The sequence below is a fragment of the Kogia breviceps genome, chromosome 6, assembly GCF_026419965.1.
Source record: "Kogia breviceps isolate mKogBre1 chromosome 6, mKogBre1 haplotype 1, whole genome shotgun sequence".
Lineage (NCBI taxonomy): Eukaryota > Metazoa > Chordata > Mammalia > Artiodactyla > Physeteridae > Kogia > Kogia breviceps.
The window spans coordinates 20,368,463-20,386,526 of record NC_081315.1 but is presented as its reverse complement, the minus strand read 5'-3'; the positions used below and the strand labels follow the sequence as shown (position 1 = coordinate 20,386,526).

General features: G+C 49.8%; 2 protein-coding genes across 12 annotated transcripts in view; one reads left to right on the top strand and one right to left on the bottom strand.

Annotated features, from left to right (window-relative positions):
* MANBA (mannosidase beta) overlaps positions 1-18,064 on the top strand; it is a 167,172-nt gene that overhangs the window by 146,814 nt on the left and 2,294 nt on the right. The window contains exons 18-26 of one of the 9 annotated variants that reach the window (XR_010840970.1): positions 4,041-4,250; positions 4,366-4,487; positions 4,699-4,784; positions 4,940-5,119; positions 5,833-5,893; positions 10,763-11,255; positions 12,074-12,138; positions 14,054-14,636; positions 15,440-17,988. The gene's annotated coding sequence lies outside the window, so the exon portion shown is untranslated. Of the gene's footprint in view, positions 1-1,513; positions 1,538-2,213; positions 2,818-3,638; positions 4,251-4,365; positions 4,488-4,698; positions 4,785-4,939; positions 5,120-5,832; positions 5,894-10,762; positions 11,256-12,073; positions 12,139-14,053; positions 17,996-18,064 lie in introns of those variants that run through there. The other 8 variants (XR_010840969.1, XR_010840977.1, XR_010840968.1 and 5 more) reach the window with 8 other exon arrangements.
* The window catches only part of NFKB1 (nuclear factor kappa B subunit 1), a 124,383-nt gene continuing 116,419 nt past the window's right edge, over positions 10,101-18,064 (bottom strand). For all 3 annotated transcript variants that reach the window (XM_059067303.2, XM_059067304.2, XM_067035551.1), the window contains 5 exons: positions 16,704-16,828; positions 15,277-15,343; positions 14,798-14,970; positions 13,877-14,057; positions 10,101-11,081 (listed from right to left, as the gene is read on the bottom strand). In XM_059067303.2, coding sequence (XP_058923286.1) covers positions 10,924-11,081; positions 13,877-14,057; positions 14,798-14,970; positions 15,277-15,343; positions 16,704-16,828 — 704 coding nt within the window. In that variant the 3' untranslated portion in view covers positions 10,101-10,923. The remainder of the gene's footprint in view (positions 11,082-13,876; positions 14,058-14,797; positions 14,971-15,276; positions 15,344-16,703; positions 16,829-18,064) is intronic.

Below are 18,064 nucleotides of genomic sequence, written 5' to 3'. Positions count from 1 at the left end.
CGGTAGGCAGAACTGGCACTTGCTCAGGGCACTGGATGAGGGTTGGAAACAGCATCATCCAGGGGAGCCCATAGGAGTGAGGGGGCAGCAGTGGCACCTGGAAGGGGAGAGGTAAGGACCTTGATTCCGTCTCAGAGCTGTCAGCTCATCACTCTGCCTGGTCATTTTTTAAAAATGTATTTAATTTATTTTATTTTTGGCTGCATTGGGTCTTCGTTGCTGCACGCGGGCTTTCTCTAGTTGTGGCGAGCAGGGGCTACTCTTCGATACTGAGCACGTGCTTCTCACTGTGGTGGCTTCTCTTGTTGTGGAGCATGGGCTCTAGGCATGTGGGCTTCAGTAGTTGTGGCACGCGGGCTCAGTAGTTGTGGCTTGCAGACTCTAGAGCACAGGCTCAGTAGTTGTGGCGCACGGGCTTAGTTGCTCCGTGGCATGTGGGATCTTCCCAGGCCAGGGATCGAACCCGTGTCCCCTGCATTAGCAGGCGGATTCTCAACCACTGCGCCAACAGGGAATTCCCCTGCCTGGTCATTTTGAAAGTACGATTGCAGAAAGTGTGGTTTAGGTCATACACAAGTCATATTTGGCCAGCAGATGATTCTGTAGGCCCAAACAGTGTTGTTGTTTTTTTAATTTTTTTTTTGGCGGTACGTGGGCCTCTCACTGTTGTGGCCTCTCCCGTTGCGGAGCACAGGCTCCGGACACGCAGTCTCAGTGGCCATGGCTCACGGGCCCAGCCGCTCCGCAGCATGTGGGATCCTCCCGGACCGGGGCACAAACCCATGTCCCCTGCATTGGCAGGTGGACTCTCAACCACTGTGCCACCAGGGAAGCCCCCAAGCAGTGTTTTTAAAAGTTGTATTATTTATTAACATTTTTAAAAGGCAAGATTCCATGTAAAATCTAGATCTATATCCGATCTCCTTGCAGTGATATTTTAAAAAGAAAGCCTCTATTTGTTTAATCCACTCATAGTCAGGTGTTCTGATTTTGTAATCAAAAGTATTCTTGTGGATAAAGGCAGGGCTTGGAGATGAGACATAGGGGGCCTTGGAGAGGGCAGTATGGGCTCTTGCTCTGATATTAAACCTCCAGTATGCAAGTTTGGCTCTAACACGTGCTGAACTTGGACAAATCACTTAACTTCTAAGCCTCAGTTTCCTTTTTTTTTTTTTTTTTTTTTGCGGTATGCGGGCCTCTCACTGTGTGGCCTCTCCCATTGCGGAGCACAGGCTCCGGACGCGCAGGCCTAGCGGCCATGGCTCACGGGCTTAGTTGCTCCGCGGCATGTGGGATCTTCCCGGACCAGGGCACGAACCCGTGTCCCCTGCATCGGCAGGCGGACTCTCAACCACTGCGCCACCAGGGAAGCCCCAGTTTCCTTATTTTTAAGATGAGGTTAATAGGAATTACCATCTCATAGAATTGTGAGGATTACGTAAAGTAAAGGATGTACAACGCCTAGGATGGGTAAGTGAGTTGTAAATGCTGGCTTATGATGATTATTCCTCAGAGAATACAGTTGCTGTGTCTGGGATGTTCAGGCCTAGGGGTCTTACATTTTCCTTGCCGAAAGAAACAGAATGATTTGTTTCCTCTACCAAGGGAAAATAATCATCAGGCTTCTGTGACCTGAGTTGGAGGAGACATTTTCAGGCAGTAAGCCGAAGAATTTCTAAATTTCTTTCTTTTGGTAAGCCTCCTTCCAATTTTACTGACGCAAAAATTTGAGTAGCAAGAGGCATGCCAGCTGTTCGGTGATGGTGCAAAGTTCTGCTTCTTCCAGCAGAGGCCTCTTGTGCACAGGAAATGAGGCTGGTGGTGGCTGGAGGGGCCCCTGGGCCAGGGCACTGGTTTCCCAGAAGCTCCCCCAGGGTAAAGCGGGGAGGGGAGGCTAAGGAAGAGCTTGTGGGGGCTGCCCCCCACCCCCTTCAGAGAGCTGGATGCCAGCGTCCTGGAATTCTGGAGTCTTTCTCGAAAGAAAGAGACTGGGGGAGAGAAGGAGAGAAAGAAGGAGGGATGGATAGAGGGAGAAAGCGGGGAGGGGGGAGAGAGGGAGGAAGCGGGGAGGGATGGATAGAGGGAGAAAGCGGGGAGCGGGGAGGGAGGGAGGAAGGAAGCCAGCAGCTTTGTTGAAGCTCCAGGGCTCAGAGGCAGGGCACCCATGAGGCTGATGATCTGCAGAGAGACTCTTTGTGCTCTCTGACTTTCAGTTTATTTCATTTCCCTTCATTGTTGTTACCTGGCAGAAGGGCACCTGAATGATTTTTAATCCTAATTTAACTGCTATGGAGCTATGAAAACTTGGCACAAAGCCTCCGGAATAGCTGATTGATGGGGGAGAAGTCAGATGATCTCTTAAAAGTCACAGTGACGGAGAGCGAGAAGGACTGAAACCGTGAGTGACGGCATGGTTTGCAGAAAGGCCCAAACTTCTGGTGATGGAGGGAGCGACGGAGGGTCTTTCCTGGTCCAGCATGGCCTCTTCTGTCTAAGGGGGTGGCCCTGTGGGCATGTGTGTGACTCGCTGGCCACACATTCTTTCTTGAAGCTTTAAACCTGGAGTCTCTTTGCCTTTCAGAACTGAAACGAACGGTCCCTGGCGCATTTGCTGTGTGCATATGTCGATCATCATTCAAGACGTGCTTTTGGTGAGGGAGGGAAGCGGTCAGGGCCAAATGGTGACTCTGACCTTCCCTGACCAACACTGGGAAGGAGAAGACGGCTAAGGGCTGCTCTGGCATCAGGCTGACTTGCCCAGTCACCCATGAGCACATAAATACTTCCCGAGCACGTATGTCCCTGTCTGTGGGAGAGGTAAAGTCACCCCTGGTGCTGGGGCCCAGGCAGTGCTGGAAGGGGTGCAGGGGGCGGTACTTAGGAAGGAGACGGGAATGTTTCTCTTGGGCGGTACCTGCCTGTGGAGCTGCGGTGGGTCTTCACAGGGATGTGATTTCTGGTCCTTTGGCCTCTCTGGGCCAGGCTGTGCTTCAGCTCTGAGACAGGATCCTGCATGAACACGGTGCCCCTTGGGAAACATTTTGGATGCCCTGGCTTGAATTTTGGTGGGATGGAAGGGACACAAGGAAACGGGCAGAACCAGGCAGGGTGTTGAAATGAAGCTTCTTGGGGCTCCAAAGCCAGAGAAGGAGAGTGAGGCGGAAGGAGGATGGGTAGGGAGAGAAAACCAGCATGACTCTTGGGGCCCCTCTGGGGTTCATTTGCAGAGACTAGTGTGAGTGCCTCACGTACGGAAGCTACCGAGTCCTTTGCTGATGGGATGCCGGTTTCCCGCTGGTTTACCAGCCTTCAGGGCCAGCACTTGGGCAGCTTCGCCTGCCCCCTCCTGGGCACGTCTGTGCCACCTTTCCTTTCAGGGCAGCCGTGCACTCCGTGATTGGCTGTGGAGCGAGGCCCAGGAGCACAGTGTGAGCCCTGACGGCTGAGTCCGGCCCCTTACGCTAGACTGGGGACCTCCAGGCACAGCAGCATCTTTTCCTTTCTGTGGAAAATGGCAGGAATTACTCCTCCCCCTGCCTGCCTCTTACCTCTCAGATTGTTATGAGAGTAAATATTTGAAAATATCTTGTAAAAGACAGCATTCATGTTTACAAGTTTTGTTTTTATTTTTATTCAAGATTACGAAAGGAAGTTTATTTCAAAAGCAAAAGAGAACATTTACATTTGAACAAAGTGGCAAACTGGTTGTCCTGCAAAGGAACGAAATTTGTGGCATGAAGTTTCTCATTTAAAATTTTTGAAGCAAAAATAACTTCAGTTGTGCATTCTTGCCGTAGGAAAGGGAAGGAAAGCTGTAAAACAGGTTTGGAAAGAGAAAATCTCTCTCTGGCCAGAGAATAGACCTGGCCACATGGTTATCTGGTATCCGAGTCAGCTCGTCACCCTCCCTGAGCTGATGCCATCGTACGCGAGGTTTCATCTCACCACCTTCAGCACCAACTCTGCTTCCCGAGTCCCCAGAAGGAAGCCTGGGAGATGGCATTGCTAGAAGTCAGTTTCATCTGCCAGTCTTCTTTCAGTTCTCTGCAGACTGCAAGAAAGATGAACTTGCTTGTCCCTGTCCTTTGGGTGGGATCCCACGCGCCACGGCCACTTTTGAAGACCTTCAACTTTGGCATCAACATGCCCAAGGGCTCTTTCTTGCACGGCATTTAAGGGACTACAGACCATGGAGGCTGGAGAGCGGGAGTCCTCCTGAGTCAGAGCAGGGATAACAAGACTTTGCTGCGGTAACTGTCCCTCCCCTCATCCTACCTGATCTAATACCCTTGGTCATCTCTGAGGATTTCCTTAAGGGAACCTGTGACATTGTCCTTACGATGCATCTTTTCCTTCTTACTCCAGGGAAATGATTTTGCCCTTGGTGATGGCCATTTACCATGATTGCAGGTGACTTTCAGAGTGAGTGGATGTTTGCACACAAGTTGGAACTCGAAGGAACTTCAGGTTCAATCTCCATCTTTTCGGTAAGGAATTTTGATTTGTGCCAGAAACTGGGACCTGTTCGCCAAAAGCAACCCCCCTCCTAATACTGGGAACAAAAGTAGATCACCCGCGTAGGTAGCCTCCCAGCTCTTGGTGTGGCCGTGGGACTAAAGCTTTTTTCCGGTGCAGTGCGAGGGAGGAAGGGGCCCATTCTAAACTCCCACACGTACTTCTCCGTGCTCTCCCTTCCAGCTGACTGGACCGTCACCCCCAGCAAGACCTTAGGAGCCAAGGGTTGCAGGGAGAGGCACTGTCAGCCTGGATCCCTTCATGACTATGTGAGAGAGAGAGACGCCCTACTCACCCCTGTCCCCGACTGCAAGTGTGGTTTATTGAAACACGTCAGTGGAGACAGGAGGTCCTGTGGTTAAATGCTTTATGTGTGCCTCAGTCTCCTCATCTGTAAAATTGCAACAAGGTTCTTATTTCACAGAGTTTTTGAACAAGTAATATGGGATAATGAGTGACCACTCACTGCAGTGCCTGGCGGGTGACAGATGCTCAAGAAATCTAGACTGAATACATATCTTCGTTCCTTGAGGGATGTTGTGGTATCTTAATGAAATAATCATTCTGGAGAGAGATATCAACACGGAAAAGCTAATCGTTGGAGGTGAGAAAATGCTGTCTCAGCCCCTTCCTCCCTCTTATTCTAAGAAACTTTAACCATTTGTGGACCTAGTCACTTGTCCAGGGTAATGGAAGCAGGCTATTATAGACACAGTGAAATCTATAATAACGGAGAATGCTAAGCATTTAATGTCACTCCCCTCCTCAGCACCTCCCTCAACCCCAAACCCAACCGACGAACCTAGAAAACCCACGGACAGGAACTTGTAGTCTGTGGGATTGGTGGTGAAACAAAGCAGCAGCTATACTGAGGATTATAGGGAGGAGATGTTTTCACGTCATAGGTGTTTAAAAAAAGATGGCAGTTTGGATGATTTATTTAGATGATCTTTAAGATATTGTCTAGCCCTAAGTTCTGTGATCCTTAAGAAAATAAAAGAATTTTAGTTTCATCTTCTCTTGGCTTCTATGCCTCCCTAAAGTCCATTACCTGCGGAAGCACAGTCAGAAAGAAAATTCCCCCAAAAACACAAAATGAGGAGAAAGAGATGCAACTAGAGACCTCCAGTCTATGAGTAATTCACAGTTAAGCATCTTAGCCCGTTATTACAGGGAAAATCAAGTCATGTGAACATTTTAGCAACATATCTTTTTAGCGATACTCTGAGTTCACTTTGCGTTTTGCCTGGGGTCGTTATGACTCCATCATCCTTATACAGATTTGTATGGATTTTTTTCTTTCCCTCTCAAATACAGGACTTCAGGTATGGCTAAAGAATAACCTGTGGAATCAGACACACCTGGATTTGAATCTGGGGTGAGTTAGTTAACATTCAGATTATCCGTTTCCTCATTGTAAAATTGGGGTTAAATATGTACCCCATAGGGATGTCATGAAAATTATCACTAGAATTCATTAAAGCAAAGGGGCTGGCAAATAACAAATGCTCAAATCTGCCTGGCTCCTTCCCCTCTCTTCTCCTGCTAAGATGCAGAGGGTCCGGCTTGTGGGTTTGTGGGGCTGCTCTCCGAGGTGGTGCTGAGAATATCCTCGCCACATCCAACTACTGCAGGGGACTCCGGTGGGTAACTGAGCAGCAGGCTGGCTTCCTACAGCCACAAAAGAAAGACTGCCGATCCTGAAAAAGTCTAGGTTATGCTTGCAGGGTATAGAAAGCTCAAAAGATGATGAAGGTTCTAAGGGAGATATTTTAATTTAATTAATTTATTTATTTATATTTTTGGCTGCGTTGGGTCTTCGTTGCTCCGCGCGGGCTTTCTCTGGTTGTGGCAAGTGGGGGCTACTCTTTGTTGCGGTGCGTGGGCTTCTCATTGCAGTGGCTTCTCTTGTTGTGGAGCACGGGCTCTAGGTACACGGGCTTCAGTAGTTGTGGCACGCAGGCTCAGTTGTTGTGGCAGGCAGGCTTCAATAGTTGTGACACGCGGGCTCAGTAGTTGTGGCTCATGGGCTTAGTTGCTCCGCGGCATGTGGGATCTTCCTGGGCCAGGGCTTGAACCCGTGTCCCCTGCATTGGCAGGCGGATTCTTAACCACTGCACCACCTGGGAAGTCCAGGAAGCTATTTTTAAATGGCTTCCTGCTGAGAGACAGCTTTCTGGGAAGGTTTATTTCAGGGCCATTGTAGCTTTCCACCTGTCTCCTGCATTCCTTCTGGTATTTTTCCCCATCTGCTGGTCCAAAATGAAAAACACTCCTTCCTCAGAGGCACAGACTGCGTTGGTAGCCTTTTTGTCTGAGCACCATGCAGAGGCTCAGGGCAGCGCTGCGATCTGGGAGGAGAGAGAGGAAGTTTCTGGAACAGAAACAGGGCTTCTTATTAAAGTAGGGGAATGTTATTTTTAGTCTGGGCATGAGTTGCTTCGTTGTTCCTGCTGCCGTCAGCTTCTCTTTAAAGTGACCTCCTGGTGTGGGAATTGTTGGGCTAGAGACCTGGAGATGGTAACAAGCCACACCACACCGAAGGCTGAAAACATCAGCCATTGTTTCATTTACTCCTGAATCTGCCACTGGGCCAGGCCTCCGCGTGTCAGCTGAGGCAGCGTGAAGGCTAGACAGGTGTCACTCTGGCTGGAATCCTCTCAAAGCTTCACTCCCTCACACATCTGCTGGTTGAGGCCGGCGTTGGCTGTGACCTTGGTGAAGGCGGTCGGTTGGACACCTACACGTGGCTTCTCCACGTGGCCACTGGCTCCCTCCGAGCATGCCTGGTGACTAGGTTCCAGGAGGGAGAGACCCGACCCAGGGGGACTGAAGTTGTATTGCATTTTCTTACCTGACCTTGGAAATCCCTTAGCATCACTTCTCCCCTTGTCACACACCCGGCTAGATGTACCGGGAAGGAACGTAGGGCCCCTCCCCTCAGTAAGACTGGAGGCCTCGTTGTGGCCGCTGGGAAAATAACTGTTTCTCACAAAGGAATGAAACTGGGGGAGGAATGGAGGCATGGGTTTGCTGTTGGAGAATTATGGAGACTCACTGTTTTTACTTTAAAAATACAACTTTCAAAAAGTGGAATGCAGGCATACCTCATTTGATCGCGCTTTTCTTTATTGTGTTTTGCAGACATTGCAGGGGGTTTTTTGGTTTGTTTTGGTTTGTTTTTATCAATTGAAGGTTTGTGGTAACCCTGTGTTAACCAGTGCCTTTTTTTTTTTTGCGGTACACGGGCCTCTCACTGTCGTGGCCTCTCCCGCCGCGGAGCACAGGCTCCGGACGCGGAGGCTCAGCGGCCACGGCTCACGGGCCCAGCCGCTCCGCGGCACGTGGGATCTTCCCGGACCGGGGCACGAACCCGCGTCCCCTGCATCGGCAGGCGGACTCTCAACCACTGCGCCACCAGGGAAGCCCCAACCAGTGACATTTTTACAACAGTATTTGCTCACCTCATGTCTCTGTGTCACAATTTGGTAATTCTTGAAATATTTCGAATTTTTCATTATTATTGTACTTGTCATGGTGATCTGTGATCTTTGATGTTACTATTGCAATTGTTTTGAGGTGTCACAAACCATGCCCATACAAGATGGTGAACCTAACTGATAAATGATGTGTGTGGTCTGACCGCTCCTCTGAATGGCCGTTCCCTGTCTCTCTCCTTGTCCTCGGGCCTCTCTAATCCCTGAGACACAACAATATTGAAATGAGGCCAGTTAATAACCCTACAAGGTCCTCTAAGTGTTCAAGTGAAAGGAAAAATTGCACGTCTCTCCCTTTAAATCAAAAGCAAGAAATGATCAAACTCAGGAAGGTATGTCGAAAGCCAAGAAAGGCTGAAAACTAGGCCTCTCGCACCAGTTAGCCAAGCCAATTCCCTTCTGTTCTTGAAAGGAATGAAAAGTGCTCCTCCAGTGAACACACCAAAGATAAGAAAGCGAAAGAGCCTTATTGCTGATAGAAGATCAAACCAGCTACAACATTCCCTTAAGCCAAAGCCTATTCCAGAGCAAGGCCCTAAGTCTTTTCAATTCTGTAAAGATTGAGAAAGGTGAGGAAGCTGCAGAAGAAATGTCTGAAGCTGGCAGAGGTTGGGTCAAGAGGCTGAAGGAAGGAAGGCGTCTCCATAACACCAGAGTGCAAGGTGGAACAGCAAGTGCTGATGTAGAAGCCACAGCAAGTTATCTAGAAGATCGAAGATAACTGAACGAGGTGGCTACACTAAACAACAAACTTTCAATGTAGATGAAACAGGCTTCTATTGGAAGACACCGTCTAGGACTTTCATAGCTAGAGAGCAGAAGTCAATGCCTGGCTTCAAAGGTCAGGCTGATTCTGTTGTTAGGGGCTAATAATGTACCTGGTGGCTTTAAATTGAAACCAGTCCTCACTTAACAATTCTAAAAACCCTAGAGCCCTTAAGAATTACACTAAATCTACTCTGCCTGTGCTCCATAAATGGCACAACAAAGCCTAGATGACAGCACATCTGTTTACAACATGGTTTGCTGAATATTTTAAGCCCACTGTTGAGACCTACTGCTCAGAAAAAGAGATTTCTTTCAAAATATGACTGCTCATTGACAACGCACCTGGTCAACCCGAGAGCTCCGATGGAGATGTACAACAAGATTAATGACGTTTTCATGCCTCCTAACACAACATCCATTCCGCAGCCGTGGATCAAGGAGTCATTTCGACTTTCAAGTCTTATCATTTAAGAAATACACTTTGTAAGGCTATAGCTAGAAATTCCTCTGCTGGATCTGGGCAAATTCAACTGAAAACCTTTTGGAAAGGATTCACCATTCTAGATGCCATGAAGAACATTCATGATTCATGGGAAGAGGTCAAAGTATCCACATTCCTACGGGAGTTTGGGAGAAGTTGATTCCAGTCCTCATGGATGACTTTGAGGGGGGCCAAGATTTCAGTGGAGGAATGAACTGCAGGTGTGGTGGAAATAGTAAGAGAAGTAGAATTAGAGGTGGAGCCTGAAGATGTGACTGAATTGCTGCAATCGCATAATACATCTTAAAGGGATGAAGAGTTACTTCTTAGGGATGAGCAAAGAAAGAGGTTTCTCGAGATGGAATCTGTACCCGGTGAAGACTGTTGAAATGACAGTGAAGGATCTGGGTTGCACATCACAGCGTCCACCACAGCACCTCATTCAAACACTTTTCACTTCTCCTCTCCCTTATTTTCAACCTCTTGAGTGAAGAGTTCAGCAAAGCTTCGGGCTGGAAGGCTTTTCAATACCTTATGCATCGCAGAGGCATTGGGAACACATTGAGGGTTGAAGAGGAAACAGTCTTGCATGAGATGATGGAGGAAGATGAAGTGACACAGCCTAAATGAAACGAGCCTGGCAAGGATTTGACAAACCCAAAGCTTTCATCTCAGGTTGAAAGAATTTTTTTTGATAATTTTTTTTTGCTCATTTCTGGATCAAAAAAAATTGATTCTAGAGGGAACTGTGAAGGTGAGAACCAGGCTATGGAATGATCCCGTGATTATAAGGAATAATCTTAGCAAAATATTTGTAGAGATCAAACAAGATGAGCTCATCAATTTACTTTTCCTTTTATTATAAAAGTAAAATAAAAAATAGCATTTATAAATCCAACATTTTTTCCTTTAAAGTATTTGATCTAAAAAAAACATATTTACAATAGCAAAATGCAGCCAAAGGGGGGAAATACCATTTTCAGCACTGATTGTAACCATGTTTAAATATTGACATGTACATATTCTTTTTTCAAATCACAGAGAGAACCACATTGGGAAAAGCAGTGAGCTTTTATTTATTTATTTTTTTCCCCTGCCACTCGGCTTGCGGGATCTTAATTCCCCAACCAGGGATCGAACCCGGGCCTCCTGCAGTGGAAGCACCGAGTCCTAACCACAGGACAGCCAGGGAAGTCCTAATGAGCCTTTTTTCTTTTTTAAAATCACACACCAAATAACTCTCACTTTAAAATATCCCTCTTCATAATCCTTAATCTGAATGCACAACTGTGCTATGGACGGCCAAAAGGAACACCCAGTAGGGACTGTGACAACTTCTAATGACAGTGGGAAAGCAGCAGAGGGAGAGCAGCAATGATAACAGAAAGCAGCTGGTAAAGCTCAACAAGCTACTGCACTCCCACCAAAGAGGCGTCAGCCCAGCCGCGGGCTGTGATCGTAGATACTATCGGTGAGTCAACTGAACTAAAATTCATTTCAGAACCAAAGAAGAAATCCACGTTTAAGGCCTTGAATTACACCCCAGAGCGATCCAAGCGGGCCCGTATTCCTCGGAGCACCTTCGGACGCACTTCCTTCCTCTGGACGATGCGATGGAATTTCAGAGCTTTGGTTTACTCGGTGTGGGAAGCTGCCAGCAGGCTAAATTTTGCCTTCTAGAGGTCCTTCCTGCCCGTAATCGTGGGGCACTTTGTTAATAGTTAGCAACGAGCTGCCGCTGGTCAGAGACTCGGTGAAGCTGAGTTTGCGGAAGGATGTCTCTACGCCGCTGTCACAGATGCTGTCGTCCCGGAACTCGTCTGGGGGGAGAAAGCACGGACTCACGGGGGTGCACCGGGAACACGGCCAGGCCCTCACTCTTGTGCACCTGCCATCCCCGCCGGGCTCCCATGTGCACCTGGAAGGCTCGTGGGCTGCAGAATCCTGCCTGTTACCCTCCACCAGTCACCACGGGCCCACCTACGCCGCCCCAGGTTTGCTGCTGTTCACGGGGGCGGGGGGGGGGCTGGGACAGAAAACACTGAGCTTTATAAAAAGTGTGAAAACGGCAAAGTTAGCCACGTGTTTTCACCTCTCTTTCTTATCATCTAGCCTCATGTTTATCAGAATCCTTTCTGAATTCTCTAGACTCAAAGTGTACCTTTTTTTTTTTTTTCTTAGAAATTAGGTGTATTTTTTTCCACCCACTGTATTACCTATTTTATAGCTGGGGAAACTGCTGAACACAGGCAAAACAAATGGGTGACAGAAGTAGGAAATAAAAATGAGATCTCTCTCTGGGCCTCATATGCTATTAGACACTATACACTGCCTCAAAAATACTTTGGTAGCCAAAAAAGTAAGGTGATTTTGATGAAAATGAGTCTCTACTGGGCAATTAGGTCAGAGTCTCCTTTGAGAAGTGTCTTTAGGGATCTGAGCAATGTGAATTATTTCCTATAGGGAGAGAGTGACCAAGGAAACAGAAGTCTACCGTACATGAATCAAAAAACTATCTTGTATATTAAATCCCAATGTTAAAACGTTAAGACCTTAATGGCAGTGGCATGGCTATTGTTATTGATTTATTCAACCCATCAATCTTTATGGGTTTCTGGTACGTGCTAGGAACTGTGAGGTATTTTAAAAATAACTACAAGTTGAGGGCTTAAGGCTTTTTAAAATATAAGTATTTACCTACTTCTCTGTGTAGACGGAGCGCCAGGTCATATGACAGGAGATGTGGGTGGTTTTCTGGTGGATATGCTATTCCTTTCTAAAGCTTGCACAACACCTGTCCTCACTCCCCTAGGAAGGACCCTCCCACCCCAGCAAGGTGACACCAGTGCTGAAACTGAACGGCAAGGAGCCCGCCAGGTAAGGACCTTTGCAGGGAAGGGGACGAGAAAGCTCAAAGACCCTGAGCCTGGATCGGACTAGTGATCTGGGGTGGGGGGGGGGGGACAGAAGGGACACGCGGCAGGGCAGGAGGAAGGGCAGGAGAAGCGGTGTCTGAAAGAGAGCAGATACAGCAGGGACGCGGTCTCTGACGCTCAGCGCCTGCGAAACTGCTGGGTGGGCATGCGAGACGTGCTCGGTAGAGATCTGTTGAATGGCTGAATGAAGGGGAGGGAGGAACATCCTTTTAGAAAGCATCACACTACCTGCTGTGTAGAGAATGGACTGAAGGCGGGCGGATAGACTGGCAACGGGGAGACTGAGTGGGAGCTGCCGCAGGTGTCGAGGCAAGAGATGAAGGTGGGCTGCGCGGGGGTGGCCAGGGCCAGCGAGCGTTCACACGCGGTCGCAACCTCTTGGAGGATGGCGGTGCCTGTGACCGCCGTGGCCAGCGCCGAGCCCGGCTGGAGTGGGTATCAAGAGTCCTGGGCAGGTGAGGACAAGTAAGGAGCGCCTAGGATGGGGCTCTGGAGGCTGCAACTTTAAAAGGTGCGTGTGGAGGTGAGCATGCTATAGGGAAGAGCCCAGAGGGGAGGCTGTCTGAGGAGTGGCCCCTGTGATACGCGCCCGAGAGGCAGAGGAGCCGGCAAGGGTGGAGACCAGACCTGAGCAGATGCTGCCCCCGTGACGAGCGGAGGCCTGGTGCAGGGGTGGGGTAGAGGCCGACTGCAGGGGCAGGGCGTCTAGGAGAGAGGTGAAGGGGTGGAGAGAGTAACTCTACAAAATTCTTCCGGGAAGCCTGGCTGGGTAGGAGAACAGAGAAATCGGGCTGCGGCTAAAGGGGATGGGGGAACCAAAGGGATGTTTGTTGGTTGGTTTCTGTTTTGTTTTATTTTGAAAAGATGAGAGAAACTACAGCACGCTTGCTAGGGGATCTAGTTGGGAGGGAGAAAATGCTAAGGCATGAGAGAGAGGCGAGGGTTAGAGGAGCAGGACCTGGCCGGGCAAGAGGCGGGCCCGGGCGGGCTGGTGGTTTGATGGTGCAAAGATGAGAGAAGTCTAGTGGTTTCTATGTTCCCGGTGGAGTGAGGCGAGGACACGGGATGAGTAAGGAGCGGGAAGGGGTGCTGGCAGTGTAGGAGGAGAGAGCATGAGAGAATTCGTGGTTAGAGTGGGAGAATACATTTGAAGGGAAATAGAGGACTGGGGTGCTGAGAGTCCATTAGGGCACGTGTTTTAGGTGGGGTGACAGGTCAGCATCGTGGATACGGGGAGGAGGCTGAAGGGAGAAGGAGAGACAGGACCGCTGGAGGTGGGGAGCCTGGGAAGCGTCGCAGCGTCAGCCCACAGCCTGGGGCGCTAGTCCTGCTTCCACCGACCCGGGTCTGCACATTTCTCTCTCTTTCGTAAATTTAAGAAGCGAGAGAAGTAATGCTGGCCTTCACCACCCGCAGCCTGCTGTTTCGGTATCTACCGTGAACCTGAGCGACTCGTGTGCCCACGTGGCTCTTGTGGGGACAGCCCCTGCCCTGAATGGTAGCATCCGGAGGGGAAGACAGTACAACCCGTGGTCCCCAAGGGAGACGGACATAGCAGACGGCGTGTCCGGGAGATGGTGGTGGGGAGGAGAGGACAGGCCACAGCCTCAGAGGCTGAAGGCGCCAGCCTGGCGGGGCGGGGAAATGTCTCGACCACTTTTTCAGTCTTTTTTTTTTACCTATTTGCTGCCCTGTGGAGGCAGGCGAGAAGGGCAGCGAGTGGGCCTCGGGGGCAGCCTCCACCGGGCTGGTGGCCGCGCTGCCCGACGTGCAGAAGGCCGCCTGGATCACTTCAATGGCTTCGGTATAGCCCATCTGCCTCAGGGCCTCCACCAGCTCTTTTATTGTCCCCCCAGAGACCTGCGAGACAGAAATGAAGAAAGAGGGTGTGTCTGCGTTCAAAGCTACGCAGGGACAAGCAGGCAGGCTGTCAACACGACGGCGACGGCACGCCCCTTCCTGGGAGGTTGCTCTCAGCGCAGAGAGCAACTAAAAAATACGCTGCCTTTGAATCAAGTTTCCTGTTTCAGCTCAAAGACCACTCAGGAAATCACGGAGAAGCACTTTATAGTAAGCAGAGAAAGTGCTGAGGCAGTAAAACGCTACCCAGAGTGAAGTCTACCCCATATCCCTGAAGCTCTGAAAACCACTGAGAAACGAGCTGATGATGAACTTTGCCATAGAAAGTAATTTCACCCCATGTTTTTCTACCTTTTCGTTTTAGAAATGAAAGCATCACCAGGTAATGGCTCCGCAAGGAGTCACGTCACTGGTTCCATGTGCTGACATGGTATCAAGGCACGTTCTCGGGGAGGGCAAGGCATGAAGGTTGGTTTACAGTCTTTCGTCTTTGTTCAGGGAGATCAAAGTTCTGTGACCATCCTGACACTCTAAGTAGCATTTCTGCAGCAAGTCTCAAGGTGTCTGAAAACAGCCAAGGTGGGTTTCCTGCTGTCCTGGGTCAACCCTCCCAGGACACGGGTAATGACTGATTTTCTTCCTCCGAGTTAAGGGAGAAGGAAAGGGATTATGCTCCGGCCAATGATGTTAACAGAGCAAAGTCAGATAAACGTAGTCCAAGGTGTAAGATGACGTGTTACCTCATAGTTGTCCATAAGAGTTTTGGAAGGAGCAGGGCTCAGCCGGAAGGCATTATTTAGTATCCCCAAACCCAATTTCTGTGCCAGAGTAGCCCAGTTTTTGTCTGGATCGGGAATTTCTAGCAACTTGTAGAGCTGCAACTTAGTATGTTCAGTCAGCTGCTTCATGTCTCCTGAGGAAAATAAAGAAGAAACACGACCGTCCTAACCGACCAGGGACGCTCCGGAGGGACGGGTCACCGCCACACCACTCACCCTCCCGCCCCGCGGAAGCCGTCACGCTCCTTCACTTGAACGTCAGCAGCAGCACCCCCCCCCCGCTGTCGTAATTTACAGCTGGACCTTCCCCGTGGCACCCCTCCAGGGTCTCCTGATTCTGAAGGAAGCCCCTGTGCCTTTCACAGCACACCCTGACCCCCCTTTCAGTGACAGGGTGGAGATGACACTGGCTCAAAGGGCCCGCTTCTCCCACAACTCACCTTGTGCCAGTAAATCATCAGATGTAAACTCTGGCTCGTAGGGTTTCCCATTTAATATGTCAAATACCTGTTGGGAAGAAAAACACGGGGCAGTGTTACACATTAAAGGGACCATGAGGGAAACCTGCTTCATGTAATAAAGAACTCGGCATGTCCTCCTCAGGAGGGGCGAGGACCCCAAAGACGGAGGCATGGGAAGAGGAGTCGGTGCCATCGCCCGGGAATGCGTGTGCCCTCTGGGGGGCTCTCGGCCTGGGAGGCCGTGCCCCGCCCCACAGGAGCTGCCTGAGGTGGGTAGGAAGACCCAACCCAGCCTCACAGAGAGCCAAGGCCACGGCCCTTCTGAGGGGCACAGGCAGTCTCGGCCACCCAGTCGGCCACGTGTCGGTCGGCGATGTTTCCTGAGAGCGAGGGAGAGGGCTGAGCTCACGCTGAGCTGTGAAGCTGGGTTCCGTGGCTGCCCCTCCTCCCTAGTAAAAAGGCTTCTGAGAATGAGTTTTACGAACTTGCTCAAACTGAGGTGTACAAATGCTCACAGGGCTTGGGGTCAGCCTCCTGGCACCGTGCACATTTTAACTGCGGGGCCAGAAAAGTCTTAGGTTAAAAGGGAGAAAAAAAAACCCCAACTCCATAGCTCTGGGGGCTGTTCTGTGCTCTCTGCAGCCACTCGGTGGCCGGCTGACCTGGGCGAGGACCACACGGGGTCACTGAAGTGGGTTATCTCTGTGTTCTGTGGTGAGGCTTCTGGGAAAGCCAGGCGTTCAACGTAAAGCGAGCCGTGTGGTCTCTCTGCCAGGGTCACTCAGCGCAACCCACACGGCCCGCGAGGAGGCAAGCGAGCAGTTTGGACAGGGCGCAGCACCGGCCCCTAAGAAGGGTTCTTTAGCTGGGTTGGGCACGTGTGCGCCGCCCACCTCCTCCCTCTGGCTCCCCTCCCTGGGCCCAAAGACCGAGTAACTGCTTTCGCCTTCGGCTCTCAGGTCAGCAGAGTTCCGAGGAAAGCTTGAAGGCTGTTTACTTTGTTTATGTTTGTGCAGAGCCTCAGAAGAATCCCCATTTCTTTTTATGCTCAGAAATCACTTACCGAAGTTCAAGCTAACCGTAACATTTATCCTGGCTTCAGAGACTGAGACGGGAGCAAGTGTGGTCTTAAGTTCAGAGTGGGTGACCTGCAACGTGAATTCTGTGTTCCTCTCATCTCACTCTGATCTGATTAGGCAGATACTTTTACACTCAGAACTCTGCTGACCTAGATCTTTCACAGATAGGCTTTTCAAGATAAACACAGCTCTTGACAAGCAGACTTTCTTAAAAAATAACAGGCATGTGCTTTGGGGAGTAAAGAGCGAGGAAGGCCACCTGGTCTGACGCCCCTGGACCTGGAGCTCCCTCAGGAGCAGCCAGCACACAGGCGGAGCCACCCTCACCTGCCAGCTGGCGGCCGTGTCCAGAGGAGTGGTTCCCGGCAGGGCTCCTTCGTCCTCTCCATCCTCGTCCCAAGAGTCATCCAGGTCGTACAGAGGCTCAAAGTTCTCCGCCAGGGGATCTGCTCCTGCGAAGTCAAGTTACACAGCGTTAGGTGAACCCACATCTTGTCGACTTCTAACTGCCTGCAGGGGTCAGTGTCTATAAATAGATAAAACATGTTTATTTATAAACATATAAAACACACATTTCTACTGAAATATCCAGAAACCTGCTTTTAAATTTAAAAATTTAAATAAATTCTAATGCATCTTGACTGTAAAGGTGACTGCAGATAGCCCATATGGCCAAGGACACTTTCAAAACCCAAAGACCTGGAACACGCCGACTCTCACACTGAACGCTACAGGACAGTTTTCAGGTGAACAATGCGTCTTTAACCCGAGGACTGACGGCAGCAGTTGACAGGGACTAGGGTGCACGCTCAGGATTAAGGTCCTAAATGTTCAAACCGATGCCCAGCACCGCACGTCTCTCAGCCTCTTCACCTGCTTCCTCAAAAGAGCAACGCTGCTTGCTGTCTAGTGCCAACCTGTTCCACTTTATTCCTGGGTACGGCACTGAACCTTAAATGCAAAATGCCAAGAAAACCTTCTGGTAGGATGTGGAGTTGTTGAAAAAGTTAGGGCCAATCTTGGAAAATCTAGTCTGTCCCTTAGCTAGCAGCAAGAAACACCTGAAGTAACTCAAAAATTAAGGCTAGAGTTAACTTCTCAAAGGCTTGGAGAGAGAATTTTTATTCAGAGAGTGTTGAGCTTGCTGCCTGATGAACACTAGGAGGTTTAGCACGCTCTCCTTTTGGAAAGAGGACCTTGTTTTAGTCTTGCTGGGAGGACGTCTGACTTTTGACAACTTCAGTAATAGGGAGTGCCTAACGAGAGGATCTGCACGCCACTTCTTACTCCGTTCTTCCAGCTGCAGCCTGATCTCTGGGGCAGTGTCACCTGACCACGGAAACAGTAGAGAAACTAGGATGAACAATTTGCAGGACCAAAGATGGAGAAGCTGAACTAGGTCTGTTCCTTAAGTGATCTTCTTCATGACTCTGAGCTCAGGACTAGGTTTTTTGTTTTTGTTTTAAATTTAAATTTTATTTTTGGCTGCATTGGGTCTTCGCTGCTGTGCGTGGGCTCTCTCTAGTTGCAGTGAGTGGGGGCTACTCTTCGTTGCGGTGCACAGGCTTCTCATTACGGTGGCTTCTCTTATTGCGGAGCCTAGGCTCTAGGTGCACAGGCTTCAGCAGTCGTGGCTCACGGGCTCTAGAGCGCAGGCTCAGTAGTTGTGGCGCACGGGCTTAGTTGTC